Source organism: Miniopterus natalensis, chromosome 2, assembly GCF_054644295.1.
Source record: "Miniopterus natalensis isolate mMinNat1 chromosome 2, mMinNat1.hap1, whole genome shotgun sequence".
Classification (NCBI taxonomy): Eukaryota; Metazoa; Chordata; class Mammalia; order Chiroptera; family Miniopteridae; genus Miniopterus; species Miniopterus natalensis.
In genome coordinates, this window is record NC_142082.1 from 140,456,170 (window position 1) to 140,472,704 (window position 16,535).

A 16,535-nucleotide genomic window follows, 5' to 3' on the forward strand; every position below is an offset into this window, starting at 1 on the left:
TGTGGGGGGAGGTGGGACAGAAAGCTGAGACAACGTCCAGGTGAAAGCTTAGGGAACAGGTACGTGTCACACTGTGAAGGCTCAAGCATTGCTCGCATCACATTTGCATCAGAGAAAAGCTGCAAGTCCAAACCCCAACCCCTAGAAATGATTTTTGGACTGGAGACTTATTCCCTGAGTGACTGCTCTGTGCTGAGGGAATGGAGGTTTAGGGTTGAGATAAATATGACCTTGGCTCTGATGGGCAGAAATTCAGGGGCATGGCTCATTGTAACACAAGAGACTGTGATGAGGCCATAAGGAGGTACACACCGTGCTAAGGGAGCAGATGGGTGGGGGAAACTAATTCTTACCTGGAGAATCTTGTGTTAGCATCCACATTTATTTCCTACTGGTGAAACACTTCACCCCCGCTCTGCTTAACTCTGGGAGCTTACTTTTCTGTTCTTCTGGCCAAGGGAGCTACCCAGCCAGGGCCAAGGGACATGCTTTTGAAAACCTACGAGGAAAAGTATTCGGGAGCCTGGGCTTGCTGGCAGCTTGTTAAAAGGATTTTGTCCTATAAGTTCCTTGTTCTGCTCTCAGAGACAGCAAAGTGAAAACCCATTACATCATCAGGTCAATATCCTTGCGAGACAGTGGGGATTCAGTACAAATATTCCCATTTTCTAGATGAAGAAATTGAGGACCATGGTGGAAGTCAGCTGCAAAATCACAGCCGGATCAAGTGTCTTAACTCCCATTTCACTCCCTTAAAGAAGACAGAACTTATTATCTAGACAAGCACATTGACATTATGTAAAAGGTGAAGTTAAAAAAAAGAAAGAAATAAAATGTTATATAACACTTACATTGCATTCTTCCACCCACCACCTTTCCAGAGAAGAGACTCTCCCTCTTCAACTTGACTTTCAAAAACCAGTGAATGGGTCTAGAAAAGGGAGGAGCCCAGTGGAGACCCTGAAAAGGGAGACCTGCTGTGAAGGCAGAATTACAGAGCACAAAAACATGCAGAGTGTGTGCCCTGCACAAGCCTGGCGTACAGTAGATGCTCAATAAATGTTAAACCCGCCCCTCTCCCCGCAAACTGACGTGGCCTTGGCACAGTCAAGATGGAGTAATGGACAATTAGGGCGTAGTTCAGATATCCATAGATAATGACACATTTGACTTTGGATTGAGGCTTTCTCCAAAGCTTTTAGCTTTATAATTTATTTGCATACTTAGGGTTATATAAGCCCAGTTGAGGAAATAACTAAAGGAGACACACGGATTTGCTTCCTTCAGCATTCTCTTATTGCAAATCAAACCTTTCGGATAACTGGCTCCCTGTTCTTTACCCTCATTGCCGCCTCACCACGTAGTTAAGACATAGGATTGGAGACCTGGGGGAGGTAGTGCGAGAAGGTAAATCACACTGAGTTTCTTTTGTTAACTAGGAACTGTGCTTGGCACATGCATTTATTATCTTGTTCCGTTTTTACAACAGCCATGCTCTTCTTCTTATTCGCTTTTCATAGATGAGGAACTGAAGCTCAAAGAGGATTGTGGATTATTCAAGGTCATTTAACCAAAATATAATGAAACTGGGACTTAAACTCAAAGCTTGTGTTTTGATATGATTGTGTGCTAACTCTGTCCTGGGATCTGTGAAATACAGGATCTGTAACTTAGGTGACCATGTGGAGTTCACGGTCACAGCACGTGAAAAGAAAAGATCTCTTTGCTGCACCCGAAATAATGATACCCAACATTTGTATTGTGCATCATGGTCTCCAAAGCACTTCAGATGAACTTCCCATTTTATAGCCAAGAATACAGGACTGAGTTTAATTCAATGTCACAGAGACAGTAAAAAGCAAAACTGAAACTCAAACAGAATTTCTGACTTTAAATTTAATTCTGGTTCTCCATAGTGCCTCTCACTTGTGTTTGGCCACACAGACAAAAGAAGGACTGGGCTTGAGGCTTGAGCTTAGGTGTGGATTCTCTGTGCGCTTGGTCAGTTGATGGGCCTCCTGATATTCCTCCAATCCTGGGTATCATGGAGGAGCCTGACTTCTTAATGGCTCAGCAGAATCACTGGGCAAAATGTGACTATTGACTGACTAAATCAAGCTACGCTTGGATCTTGGAGTTGTGGAAAGCCTTTGATTGCAACCTTTCATTGGGTGCCCGGAGTGAGACAGGCCCAGAAGAGGAACTTTCCTTAAGACCCTCAGCTCCTGGTTTTCATGTAGAAAAATGACAGAGTTGATGGTTAAAAAATCTGGTTATAGGAAAGAAAATTCTCTCAACAATGCCTGGTTATCATGCATTCTTGCTGTGACACAGGAAGGAAAGAGTTAAGGTAGTTTGAAGAACGACAACTCTTTTGCTGTATCCTAGGCTAACTTCTTTCTGTGAGAGGATGCTTATTTCCCCACATCACATGCAAAGGCACTTGCTGGGGCAGAGGGAAAAGCAAGGAGAACTCTAACCCTGGTATTGAGGGGGCTCCCATAGCCTCTAAACCTGTTACCTCCCTTACCAGCTGAACGGGGGTGGCGAGCCTGCACAGGCCCGAGTGGTAGCTGGCCTCCCTTGGGTTGGTCCAGGGCAGGGAGCAGCATTCTGCAGGAGGTCCCTTTCAGATTGAGAAACCCACATTCTGATCTCCTCTTCTGATGATTTTACAAAAATCAAATTGCATGACAGATGCCTAGATAAACAGGAGAAGTTTGCAATCAAAGCAAGTTCTGGGATGGGGCTGATTGTAGATTTTTAATGGCTATTAGCTTGATAATCACACACCAGGAATAGCTTCCAGGCAGACCAAACCCATGCATAAGTGGGCCCACACCCATGCACACCCAGCACCTAGTTAGCAGAATAAAAGGGGACCCTGACAGTCTCCCTATAGCAGAGTTGTGTCTCCAGCCTTAACTCTTCTCAGGGACCTTCAACTTTCCTTGCTGGGCAAAGGCATCATGAGTTGTCAGATCACGTGCAAATCTCGAAGATCAGGAGGTGGAGGAGGATTCCGGGGCTTCAGCAGTGGCTCAGCTGTGATCTCTGGTGGGAGCCGGAGGTCAGGCACCAGCTTCTCCTGCTTGAGCCGCCATGGCGGTGGCGGAGGGGGCTTCGGTGGAGGCGGCTTTGGCAGCCGGAGCCTTGTTGGCCTTGGAGGGACCAAGAGCATCTCCATTAGTGTGGCCAGAGGAGGTGGAGGCTTTGGCTCCGGTGGTGGATTTGGTGGCAGAGGAGGTGGCTTCGGAGGTGGCTTCGGAGGTGGCAGCGGCTTCGGAGGCGGCGGTTTTGGAGGAGGCGGCTTTGGTGGAGGCCGCATGGGAGGTGGCGGTGGCTTTGGAGGTTTTGGGGGGCCTGGTGGCTTTGGGCCTGGAGGATACCCTGGTGGAGGCATCCATGAAGTCTCCATCAACCAGAGCCTCCTGCAGCCTCTCAATGTGAAAGTTGACCCCGAGATCCAGAATGTGAAGTCTCAGGAGCGGGAGCAGATAAAAACTCTCAACAACAAATTTGCTACCTTTATCGACAAGGTGAGTCACGAGAAGCTGGGACCACCCGCTGCTTGGGATGCCCGGGCTTCCAGTGCTAACTGAAAAGCAAATCAGAGATTTGTTTCTTTCAGGAGCCATCAGTGTAGCCTTACAAGCCTGGGCTATTAGCATTGTCCCAATGGGAAAGATGCTCCTTCGTGGGCTACATCTTCCATAACAGTCTGCATTTAAGAGTTATTTGTGTTTCTGGCTTTGTTTTTGCCTAAATGAATATTTATGGAAAATTCTGAAAATCACAGAAAAGGTGATATAGATAACTAATGGACTGATGGGTTCAGGCTATGTGACAGCAGGTTCTGGACGGGATTGGTCTCTTCTTCTGAGACCGTCTTTCCTTTCCTAGGAGTTATTACTCTATTAAATTCTGGGAAGCTGAATCTGAAATATCTGCTTGGGGATGAATGGAATTCCTGCCTTGAAGAAAAACATTCTCAGTTTTGAGACCCATAAAATCTTTATTGGTGTCACTTTGAGGTGTTATAAGGTTTTCTTCTATTTCAAGGCAGTTGAACCTGTCTAAGGAATTTACAAGGCTCTTAAAAACTAGACGGAGGAGCCCTGCCTTCCTGTGCTCTCACACTCATCGCCCTTAGGAGCGGTGCCAGTGGATGCCTGCTTTTGGTTTTCCCCAGAATTTATGGGACCTTTGCTGGGAATTCAACTAGGTTGGAAGGGAAATGGCCTGTAGTCTGCAGACAGACCAGTGGATGGTGAAGTAGGAAAAGAGAGTTCTGTGCATGGAGAATTCTGGGTGTAGTATTAAGAGTCTGTAGAGCTTTCCCAGTGTGGAGGCAGGGAGCTCATAAGTGCTGTCTGGCAGGTTATGGCCTCCAGCTCGGGAGGGTGAAGCGGTGTAGACTTGTCCAGGTCCCGGAGCAGAGCAACCCAGAGCTCATGTCTTTTCCTTCTGGTCATGACAGGTGCGGTTCCTGGAGCAGCAGAACCAGGTGTTGCAGACCAAATGGGAGCTGCTGCAGCAAATTAATGTCAGCACCCGTTCCACCAACCTGGACCCCATCTTTCAGGCGTACATCGGCCAACTGAAGAAATATGTGGATTCGCTCTCTGCGGAAAGGACATCACAAGATTCAGAGCTGAACAACATGCAGGATCTTGTTGAGGATTATAAGAAGAGGTAGGTGGCAGAGTAAAGACTGAGTGGAGATAAATATTGATCTGAGCCACTTGATTATCCCCCTGGCAAGCCACTCATCTCCAGGTTGCACTTGTGGTGACAAAGGGGAGAGGCATCGAGATCTTTGCCAGTTTCTTGTGAGGAAGACATTTAGGGCTTTCGAAATCATCTTTTTTTACAGGTTTGAGAGTCAACTTACAGGAAAGCATCCTCATTTAAGATATCATAGTTTCAGTATAGACAATTAAAAGAGTACTTAATATTCCAAGAAAACAGAGTATTTTTGGTGAATCCACTAGAAAAAGGCATAGACAATAGAACTAATCTAACAGTTATGTCCTTTGGGTCCCAACAGGTATGAGGATGAAATCAACAAGCGCACAGCTGCTGAGAATGATTTTGTGACACTTAAAAAGGTGAGCAAGAGAATGTCATGGCTGGGGTGGGAATGGGGGTGCCTCAGAAGCCTGCTGTGTCTGAACGGACAGGCTGGGGAACAGCTCTGAGTGAAGAGAGCAGTGGCCAGGGAAGGGGGGGAGGTGTGTCCATCACTGGTTCTCTTGGAAATAAAAGCGTTTCTGTAGTTCAAGCTTCTGGACACAATTTCAAAGATGTTGTGCCATTTGCTAGAGCCCTTTGCATCAGTAACTTTCTTAGGACCTATATTGGATCATGAAAGATGCAAACACAGAGAGCACTTAATTCTTCTAGAGAGCTGAGGAAAGAATGGGACCTCCCTTAGAATGCCTGCTGAAAGAGGCTGTCGGTGGTGCTGACAGAGGTTTGAGCTAGAACGCAAAAATGTGGGTTTTTACAGAGGCCTGGTTCCTACAGAGACTTTGGTATGAAATCCAGAGAAATTCAGGAGAGGTTGGGATGGACAGACAAGATGGGAGAGTTGAGGACTGTTAAAAACCACAGAGGCCATTATGTTCCACAGTGTATCAAGCAAGGGGAGAATGGTCGACAAAGCTTGGTCTCATCAAAGCTCTGATGGTCTCAGGGGGTGTGATAGTGAACATGGGCATGGAGCCCCCAGGAGAGGGGCATAGTAGACTCCATGCCCTACGAGGTCCCATGAGAACATCGCTCATCTGGAGGTGCCTGGGATATTGGAGAGCAGTTAACAGGGACTGGGCGGAGTGGAGAGCAGAGAGAGGGTGGGGCCCATACCCAGAGTGCTGCATGGTTGGTGAATGAGTGGGGGGCATGAGTTTCACCAGAGGCCCCTTACCTTTCTTACAGGATGTGGACAATACCTACATGGCCAAGGTGGAGCTGCAGGCCAAGGTAGACGTGCTGAACCAGGAGCTTGAGTTCATGAAAGTCCTCTTTGATGCGGTAAGGAGGCTGCTCCTGGATAGAACCTTGCTTCCCACCCTTCCCACCAAAGGAAAGTCCTTCCCAATTGGTGAAAAGGAGATATAGGTGGGGTTTATGGACTGGCTGACTTCAACTTGCCATCATTCCAGGCTGCTAAGGGGTTTCTATGGTGTAGGTCTTAGAGAAAAGAAACTTTCTCTGATGTCACAGGAAGTAAGGCTCAAGAAAGACTAGGGCCACTTCCCCTTACTCCATTCCCTGATATCCAGCTCCCTTTAGGAAAAGACCTGTCCTGTTCCCATTCCTATGTCTAGTATACTTCAGAGGTTAAATGTAACACACCTCCCTGCTCCTTGCCCGAGTAAACATATATGATTCCTGAAGCAGAAAGTAAAATTTAAGGCATTTTCCATCCACCAGCTTCTTTCTGGGGGCACTAATCAGAGCTGCATAAATGGTGAAGGCCGTTAACTAGGAGCTCAGAAGTACAGAACCCTCTCCCACAATTCTCAAGACAACCTTGGCAGGGGCCCAGGAATGGTGGCTATGGCACTTTAAATCCCATGCAGTGCTGAGTCTGAAACTCTGTGTATTTCCCAAACATCAGGGAAGGGGTGCTGCCCCACTGGGCAGGGAGCCATGGCCAGACTTCCTGTATGTTGCAGGAGCTGAACCAGACACACCAGACCATCACCGACACCAATGTCGTTCTGTCCATGGACAACAACCGCAACCTGGACCTGCAGAGCATCATTGCTGAGGTCCAGAGCCAGTATGAGGAGATTGCCTACAAGAGCAAGGCTGAGGCCGAGGCCCTGTACCAGAGCAAGGCAAGTACTAGGAGCTTGGGGAGAGCCAGAGCTTTTCCTAATCAGCCTGAAACTGTACAATAAGAATTGTTGGCATTTTTATCTAATAGAAGTTAGGCATCGTTCCCCAGAAAAAGTGTCCACAGTACCTCACATGCCCTCAATCGAGATTGGCGCTGAGTCCTTCTGGGGGTGTAGATGGTTCCCCGCCTCCCACCAATGCAGCCATGACACCTGGCTTGGTTGACCCTCCCTGGACAGTATCAGACTTTCCCTGACTCAAGCCAAGTTTCCTCCCAGTTGCAACCGTCTTTCTCTTCCATACAGTATGAGGAGCTCCAGGTCACTGCTGGGAAACACGGAGACAGCATGAAAGAGATCAAGATGGAGATCAACGAGCTGAACCGCATGATCCAGAGACTAAAAGGGGAGATCGACCACGTGAAGAAGCAGGTGGGGCGTGGCCCTGGGGACTGGTGCAACTGCACTGGTTGAGCAGGGCTTGGGGTGGGGTGGGGGCTGTGTATAGGTGTGTGTGTGTGTGCATGTGTGTGTGTGTATGAGAGAGAGAGAGGGAGGGAGAGAGAGAGAGAGAAACTGAGATGCTCTAATCTAGCTTATGCCCATCCCAAATGCCTTGGGGTTTAACATAATTTAAGGCTTATAACAATTTTTACAGTGGCTTAAGAGGCATTCTAAAGCAAGGAATAGTGCAGAGAAAAATCGTGTCCACTTTTTGATTGCTTACGCTAGTGAAAGGGAATAATTACAAATAAAGCAAGAGGTCTTTGGACTTGCGTGGATTGCAGCCACAGCTTCCCACTGCAGCACAGCCCTGAGCGCAGCCGCTGCGTGGTGGAGGGGCAGTGGGTGTTGCAGGGAGCTGGCACAGGGTTGGACATTAGCTTTGGAAGAGGTCATGTGGGACACAGAATCTCTTCCATAAACAGCAGAATTGGTGAAGCAGGCTACATCAGATGTTTCCATTTGCAAGTATAAAACGGGATAACAATTCTGGCCCTGTGGCGTGAGGATCAAAGGTCTTTATGGGGAATTCATAAGGGTCCAGTCAAAGGTCACTTGGGAAGACAGTGCCCCAGAGACAGCAGCAAGTCTTAGCACAGTTGTTTGCAGCTTGCATTAACTCCAAGGTAGGCCAACACTTCTAGCGCCAGTGTTTCTGGCTTTCCACACCCTAAACGCTTCTGTTCCCTTTCTGCCAGGCAGACTCCATTCTCTAAAGAAACCTTTTCTCTTTCCGTTCTAGTGTAAGAATGTGCAAGACTCCATTGCAGATGCTGAGCAGAGGGGAGAGCATGCCATCAAAGACGCCAAGAACAAGCTCACTGACCTGGAGGAGGCCCTGCAGCAGGCCAGAGAGGACCTGGCCCGGTTGCTGCGTGACTACCAGGAACTCATGAACACCAAGCTGGCTCTGGACGTGGAAATTGCCACCTACAGGAAGCTGCTGGAGGGCGAGGAGTGCAGGTGAGGGGCTCTGGGAGGGCAGAAAGGACCCTAGTTCGCCCTCCCTTCTCTCTTAGAGCCACGGCTGGAGGCAAAGGCAGGGAAAGCAAGATGAAACAGGGCTTTCTGACGGCTGAGAGCTCTGCTTATGTCCAAGCAGAGATTCAGGACATAAAGCATTATTTTACAGTGGTAGATTTATCGATGTGGAATGACTAAGGAGGCAGAGTAAGTTAAACGAAGCTAAGCAATAAGTTAATTGTGGCCTTTTCTGAAAGAGAAAACAAAATGCTTTGAAAACAGGTTCGTCCTAGACAGTTTGAAACCTTGCTTTCTGGGTCTGTGGGGTGCATTGTGGCTTGGAATGGGGAGACGGTGGATTGAAAGGGCAGAATGGCTGGGGCATGCTCACTCAGAGCAGGAGCCAGACTTAATTCTTTGCAGGTTTCTGGAGGGGTAAACACAACCATTTGTTAACCTCCCCAAAAGGAAACCTTTCTCTCCAATGTGTTTGAAAAAGTTGGTCTGTGTTATTAGCCCCCCTAGTGATTTAATCTGGTCATAAGCAACTAGAAGGGGAAAGCTGCCCTGGGCCCCCAGCAAGCCAGTATGACAGAGAGGGAGCTGCTTGGCTCGGGCTGTTCTGAGCCTGTCTGTGCGGCCAGGCCTCCTCTCCCCAGCTTGCAGAAGCAGTGGGAAAGATTTCAGGTGAAGCAGAGGAGGGTGGGGCAAGAGGGTGGGACAGGGAGGCTGTACAGAGCTGCAGTTCATTCTGAAATGAACATTCACACAGTGAGGCCTCATTTCAAAATTTCTGATGTGACTTGGATTTTGAATATTGGACTCCCTAAGATGGATTTAAATACAAAAATGGGGTGCAAAGTCAAAAGCAAATTTGCCTTTTGATCATTTTTATCAGAGCAGAAAACTCAGATGGGTTGTGATGCCAGGCAGTGTGGAAACGGGCGGCTGGTTGCATCTCTGATCTGGCTGCATCTCTTCTGTGCTGGTTGCAGCACAGAAGAGGGGGGGCTCTTTAGGGCTCTGGGGGCTGATGTCAGAGGTTCCCTGCGCATTTGCAGGTGGCACTTGGGAAACAACATGTGTGCAGACCTGAGTGCTCTGCCCTGATTCTTTTCTCTCTCTCTCCTACAGGATGTCTGGAGACCTCAGCAGCAACGTGACTGTGTGTAAGTTGAAGGGTGGTCCTATGGGTGGTGTGTCGGCTGAGGCAGGCTGAGGCAGCCAGAACTTTCTGCGGTAACACCATCTCTCTCTGCAGCTGTGACAAGCAGCACTGTTTCCTCAAACGTGGCATCCAAGGCCGGCTATGGAGGCCATGGTTCTGGAGGTAGAGGATCTGGTTCCGGAGGCGGCGGCGGCGGCTTCAGCTCTGGAAGCGGCAGTTACGGCTCTGGAGGCCGAGGGTCCGGCTCTAGAAGTGGCGGCGGAGGGGGCTACGGCTCTGGCGGCGGCTCCAGAGGAGGCTCTGGAGGAGGATATGGTTCTGGAGGAGGCTCCAGAGGAGGCTCTGGAGGAGGATATGGCTCTGGAGGAGGCTCCCGAGGAGGCTCTGGCTCTGGAGGAGGTTACGGCTCTGGAGGAGGCTCTAGAGGAGGCTCTGGAGGGGGATATGGCTCTGGAGGTGGCTCTAAAAAGGGAGGGGGAGGTTCCGGCTCTGAGAAGTTTGGCTCTGGTGAAGGTTACTCTTCCAATGTGAGCTTCTCTTTTAGATAAACATGGAGCCCTCCTCTTGATTCTCCCACTCCAGAATGTAGAAGCTTGTCTCTGTACATCTAATGACAGCAAAGCAAACCTTGTCATCCGCCTCTGATAGCATTTTGGGGGAAAGGGATGCCCACATAGAATTTTTGAAATATCTCCTCTCCAAACAAATTAGTTGAAGCCAGTGACACCCTCTGTCCCCTGGGGAAGAATCTGCATTGCCTAGGTGTGTGCTTTCAGCCCTGGCCCCATTCCCGGGCCCTCTTTGCATTGCCCACTAGGGGGTCCTCCTCCCACCCCAATAAGTATTCTGTTGAGCACCCCACTTCAAAGCCTGCGCCTTTCCTCTGGCAGTGCCCCCAGGGAAACCTGTGTCTGTGTATATAGCCTGCCTTGCTGGCTTTGCATCTAACGTGCTGTGGTCTTGGTGTCTGCACAATAAACTTCATTTGCAATTCACAGCATGTGATGTGTGTTTCTTGTCAAGCCTTGGCAGAGTGGGTAGCCAGGAGCTATTACTCACTGCTGTCTGACTTCAGACACCAGAAAATGGAGAGATTTGGGAATGGTAAGAGCGAGGCTTCCTGGAGGAGGGCCGTGTTGCCTGAGGCAGCATGGCTGGGAAAAGCCCAGGGATTCTTCCTTCTGGAAGCCTTTAACAAATGGTGATGAAGAAGGGCTAGCCCTGGAGTCAGGGGGTGAGTGTGATGTTCTCAAAAAGGTGTTAGTCAGGCATGGGGACTGTCATATTGCCAGGAAATCGACAGGGGGATTTGTGAAAAATTCTCTTTTCCAGAAACAGCCACTCTTCTTGAGCATTTCCCATAGGCTGCCCCCAAACTCCTACCCTTTCTGACAAAAGCTCTGATCTGAGGCCCCTCCTCCTTGGGGCAAAGCAGCTGAGCACCCAGCTCCCATTAAGGCTGACTGCAGCTCTGAGGCTCCAAGCAGAGTTGCCTCGGCCTGACCAAGGTCCTGGGCTCTCTGTGTCCTCCAGTCCCATATCTAGTAGGAGGCTCTCAACAAGGCTAAGGAGACTATCTGGGGAAGTCTCTGGGACTATAAAGTGAATTCCAAAATAAGACACTGCTGTTTTCACAGACCACCCCCCCATCAAAGAAGTCTCTCAATACATTCAGCAGATAATGGGCCCTTCTTTTCTCTGCTCATCCAGAGCCCTCTGGGAGCCTCTGTCCCTGGATATCCCAAGCAGGGTGGCCTCTCCTGTAAGTGTGAAGATGATCTCAGCCCTCTCCCCTCAAAGGCCTTATCACCTGACCGGGACCTTCTGGGGAGCTTAGGAATGGCTGGGCAGGTGGGATGGGCCCTTGGAGTTGATATTAGACTGACCAGAGTTGCACAAATGGGAGCTGGTAGCTTAGGTTGGGTCAGATGCAACAGATGTGGCTTAAAACAGCTCAGAAAAAAATACTGAGGGATTCTTTTCTCTAATTCTACTCCAGCTTCAAAACCTCGGTGAGGCCTTTGTTGAGTCTGAGAGCCTCTTCCTGTTCCTAGAGGTTGTAGAGATGTTTTTGAGAAATGCAGTGGGAGGCATCAATAGGCAATAAGTGGCTTCACCTGTCCCCAGACCAGCCAGCCCCAGCTGTGAGGGTGCCGGGCAGAAAAAGCTCTGAAGGCTGCAGGTGGCAAGGTGACAATACATGAAGCTGACTATTCTAGGGTGATCTGGTGCTCAGAGAAGGGCCCTTGGTCAGGTGGGAGAGGTCTGGGGACACAAGGTCATAGACTGGGAAGAAATGCGAGAGGCCGGGCTGTTTTAGGTTATATGTATCATGTAAACATGAACATGGCCTTAAACAGGGACTAGCATCCCAGACACTTAGGGCTGGAAGGGAGTTTTAGCAGTGAGAGAATTTGAACCTCAGATTTAGGTCAGAAAACAGGTAAGATGCCAGGTGGCATAGAACCAGGCCTCCACCCCTGACTCATGCACTGTTGGAGGCTTCAGGGATGGTGAGCCCTTTGATAACTTTCTGAGGGCAAAGAAGCTGAGGCAGGTAAGGGGGAAGATTTTATTCCTAACTACTTGAATTCCTGAGACTCTCAGTAGTGTGAGTTTCCTATGGCTCACAGCTCCTCACTCCTACCCCACCTGGAGCACAACCCTTGTTTTCAGATCTTCTCAGACACATGTTACTTTCATGTCAAACTCTGAGCAAAATTAGCTATGTAGGTTAATGTGGAGATACAGGCCTGAGGCTGGAAAGAAATCTGGCTGTAAGCTGGTAATGGAGTGAGGAGCCAGTTCAAGGAAGAGATTCTCCTTTCCCTTCTAAGACTCGCAGGAGGCTAGTCCGGAATCTGGGTCATGCCCCTCCCTCCGGGCCTCTGCCCATCTTCTCCCAAATCTGGTAATTAACTTGTAAGGTTCCGGGTTTCAAAAAATAGATGGATGCAAGCATAAGGTTTTATGAGCTCTATTTCCATAGGTAACTGGGCTAAATATTTATATTCTGATGATGTTGCAGAATATATCCCTCCTGTGGTTCCCTCCCTTTCTCTGCCTGGGAGTCTAGTATGAATTAAAATCAGCCTCTTTCCGCCCCATCACTAAAGTCTTTCTTCCCTGTCATCTTAAATGAGAGTTCTTGGACAGCTCACCTCCTCCAGGAAGCCCTGTTGAATGGAGAGCACAGGCTTGCTGTGAAGTGGGGAAGGCCTTGCACTGGGAGTCGGGGGACTTAAACGCTGATCTTCATCTTGGGGGGAATGATTGTGGGACAGTACACTAATCATTTCTTCTCCCAAGGCTGATTTCTGCATCAGTTAAAGAAGATGGAATGAGGTTGTCTCTGTGTTTCCCCCCAGGCTCTGATGAAAAAACCCTTGTCTGTGCTGCTGGGTACGCTCATTCGATGAACCTCCCCGACAAGTGGGGGATTTGGGACACAGAGTCAGGAGAGAGGCTTAGAGACACAGTGTGTGGATGGGTGTGAGAACCTGAAGCTCTGTGTTGTTTTCATCCTATTTCATTTCATTTGATGTATTTAATTAAAATATTTTAAAATTTGAAGATCTAATTAGCTTTATTAAACGATTTGTGAATTGGGCAGCATCCTGTCTAGCAAGTAGAGAGGAGGCCCTCATCCCATTTCATTCTAGTTCAGTGTTTGTCTGTTGGACAGCGACTGTGGGCAAGGCACTGCCTTTGGCTATTTTGAGGGTACCAACACTCCTAAGATGCTGCATCCCATAGGGAGTTTACACTCCAGTTAGGGGATGGATGAGAAATTTGCAGATAACTATTAATACAAGAGCTACTCTGGGAGTAGAAGTGGTGCATTAAAATCACCTGGGAACCTCATTTAAAATTCACATTTTTGGTTCCAACAGCCTTAGTGCTTTTCCCTTAAGATTGGGAACAGGCAAGGACACCTGCTGTTACTACTCCTATTTAGTATCATACTAGAATTCCTAAGTATGCAATAATGCAAGACAAAGAAATAAAAACGTATAGGTTGGGAGGAGGAAATAAAACTGACTTGATTCATATATGATGTGATTGTCCATGTAAAGATCCCAAAGATTCTACACAAAATCTAGTAGAACTAACTTGTGTGCTTAGCAAGGTTAAGGCTACAAACTAGTAATAAACAGTTGGAAATTAAAATTAATAAAGCAGTGTCATTTACAATGGCACCAAGAAAGCATAACATTCTTAGATATATAAGTAAAAAATTTGTGTATCATCTATATGTTAAAAACTAAAAAAAAAAGTAATGAAAGAAATTAAAAACGACAACATACACCTAAGTTGATGGAGAGATATACCATGTTCATGGGTTGGAAGAATCATATTGTTAAGATGTCAGTTCTTCCCAAATTCATCTATATGTTTGATGAAATTGCAATAAAAATCACAGCAAGATTTTTTTTTTTTTTTTTTTGCAGAAGTTGATAAGTTATTCAAAATGTACACAGAAATGCAAAGTACCTGGACTAACCAAAATAATTTTTTAAAAAATATGTCTTTATTGATTTCAGAGTGAGGAAGGGAGAGGGAGAGAGAGAGAGAGAAACATCAATGGTGAGAGAGTCATTGATCAGCTGCCTCCTGCACGCCCCCGACTGGGGATCGAGCCCCCAACCCGGGCATGTGCCCTGACCGGGAATCGAACAGCGATCCCCCGGATCCTAGGTTGATGCTCAACTGCTGAGCCACGCTGCCAAGCCCAAAATAATTTGAAAAAAATATTGGAGGACTCAGACTAAAATGGCCTACAGTGGTCCCCCCCACCCCGCACTTCCCCTTCCCGCACCCCGCCACTTTCCTGTGTGCGCCAAACTAGATAGGTTAGCCCGCCTCCTACCTCAGCGTAGGCGGGAGCGTGTGCGGTAGATAACTCCTTGCCCGGTTGTGTTCGGGGCTCAGGCTTTGCACTTGGACTCCTCTGGGCCCGCCGGCGTAGAATAAACCTCCTGAACCCCGAGCCTCCGAGTGCCTCTTGGTCTTTCCCTAAGGTGACCGTCTCCGGTTCCGCACAAGACTACTTGATTTCAGGACTTATTATAGTAATCAAGATAGTATGGTGTTGGCCCAGCTGGCCTGGCTCAGTTGGTTGAGCACCGTCCTGTTCACCGAAAGGTTGCTAGTTTGATTCCCAGTCAGGGCACATGCCTGGGTTGTGGATTTGATCCCCAGTTAGGGCACTTATGGAAGGCAACAATCATCCGACATTGATGTCTGTCTGTCTGTCTGTCTCTCTCTCTCTCCCCCTCCCTTCCTCCCTCTAAGCATGTCCTCAGGTGAGAATTAAAAAAAGAAAAATGTAGTATGGTGGTGGTTAAAGGATAGATACATATATTGGTGAAACAGACTACATTCTAGAAGAAACAATAACAGAAATGCTTTGTGACCTTGGGTTAGGCACATGAACCATAAGAAAAAAAGATTAAAAACTAAACTTTATCAAGATTAAAAACTTCTCCTCTGTGAAAGACACTGTAAAGAAAATTTTTAAAAAAGCACAGCCTGGGAGAAAATATTTGCAAAACACATATCTGATAAAGGACTTGTATCTAGAATGGACTTGTATCTAGAATATATAAAGAATTCTCAAAACTCACCAGTAAGAAAACAAGCAAATGAATAAAAATGGGCTAAAGATTTGAACAGACACTTTTTCAGAGGAGAGAGAGATGGCAAATAGACGCATGAAAAAATGCTCAACAGCATTAGTCACTAGGGAAATGCAAATTGAAGCCACAATGAGATACCACTACAATCTATTAGAATGTCTAAAACAAACAATACCAAGTGTTAGAGAGGACGTGGAACAACTGGAACTCTCAGGCATTGCTGTTGGAAATGCAAACTTTTACAGACACTTTGGAAAACAATTTGGCATTTTGTTATAAAGTTCAATATACACTTACCCAGAATACCCACTCCTGGACAGAGGAGTGCATGGTTTCACATTTCCCCAGCAATGCAGGGGAGTTCCAACTGCCCCACCTCCTCTCCAACAGGTATTGCCAGTCTTTGACATTCTAATGGATGTGTATGTTGTCTCATTGTGGTTTCGATAACATTTTTTCTGATGGTTAGTGACGTTCAACATCTTGTGCTTATTGGACATTTGTACATCTTTTGGGGAAGGTCTGTTGAAATCTTGTACAGATTTTTATTGGGTGTCTTGACTTGGTGAATTGCTGGAGTCTTTTATGTATTCTGGATGCCAGTCCTTTCTCAAATATTGGAAATATTTTTCCCAGTGCTCAGCTCATCCTTTCATTTTCCTCATCTTGCAAAGAGCGAAAGGTTTTAATGTTGATGAATTCCAGTTTATCAACACTTCAAAATATTTTGGGCTTCTGGTGTCCTATCTAAGATATCTTTACCTGCCTAAAGGTCACAAATATTTTCTCCTGAAATGAAAACCTATGAAGGAAAAGGGAAAAAATAAAGAGTGTTGCACAGTCATATTCTGCCTCGCTTAGGAACCCACAGTCCCTCCTCCTGCCACTTTTGTCATAGTTACTCCCTTCAGCCTTGACTTGGCCTGTCTTCCCACCTTTGTCTCACTTTTACCCTTCTTGTCTCCTGTGACCCATCTCAGGCCCCCTCCTTCCCAGCCCTCACATCAAGTGGGGCTCCCCCAGTGTCTCTATAAGGACTACCTTCTGCTCCTGCTCCCAGTTTCCCCCTAAACATGCCCAAGGCTCACCACCCCGGCAGGGCTCCCAATCCACGTCTACTCAGTATTTATGGATTCAATATCTGATTCAATTCAATATTTATGTATTAAATTCTAGGATCAGTCAGCCTTGATTCAAATCCTACCTCTACTACTAAATGAATTGCATCCTTTGGGCAAACCACTTAATCTTCTGAACCTCAGTTTTCACTTCCAAAAAATGAGAATAATCGTAGAGCTGTTGTGAGGATTAAATGAGATTGCTGCCAGAAAAAGACGCGTGCTGAAACATTTATCTTTGCAAAATACCAATGGTAAAAATGAACATTTATTTTCATTCCTCGAATGGCTTATA

At 47.2% G+C, this 16,535-nt stretch overlaps 1 protein-coding gene across 2 annotated transcripts; it reads left to right on the top strand.

The window, feature by feature from the left end:
* The first annotated feature begins 2,969 nt into the window (after positions 1-2,969).
* Positions 2,970-10,347, top strand: KRT2 (keratin 2). Of its 2 annotated transcripts, XM_016201103.2 has the most exons (10): positions 2,970-3,539; positions 4,481-4,695; positions 5,051-5,111; positions 5,941-6,036; positions 6,684-6,848; positions 7,155-7,280; positions 8,095-8,315; positions 9,450-9,484; positions 9,577-9,765; positions 9,820-10,347. In XM_016201103.2, the coding sequence occupies exons 1-10, from the start codon at positions 2,970-2,972 to the stop codon at positions 10,029-10,031; spliced, it is 1,890 nt and encodes a 629-aa protein (XP_016056589.1). In that variant the 3' UTR covers positions 10,032-10,347. The 2 variants fall into 2 exon arrangements, with proteins under 2 accessions (XP_016056589.1, XP_016056587.1); XM_016201101.2 differs by having other exon boundaries at positions 9,577-10,347.
* The last annotated feature ends 6,188 nt before the right edge of the window (positions 10,348-16,535 follow it).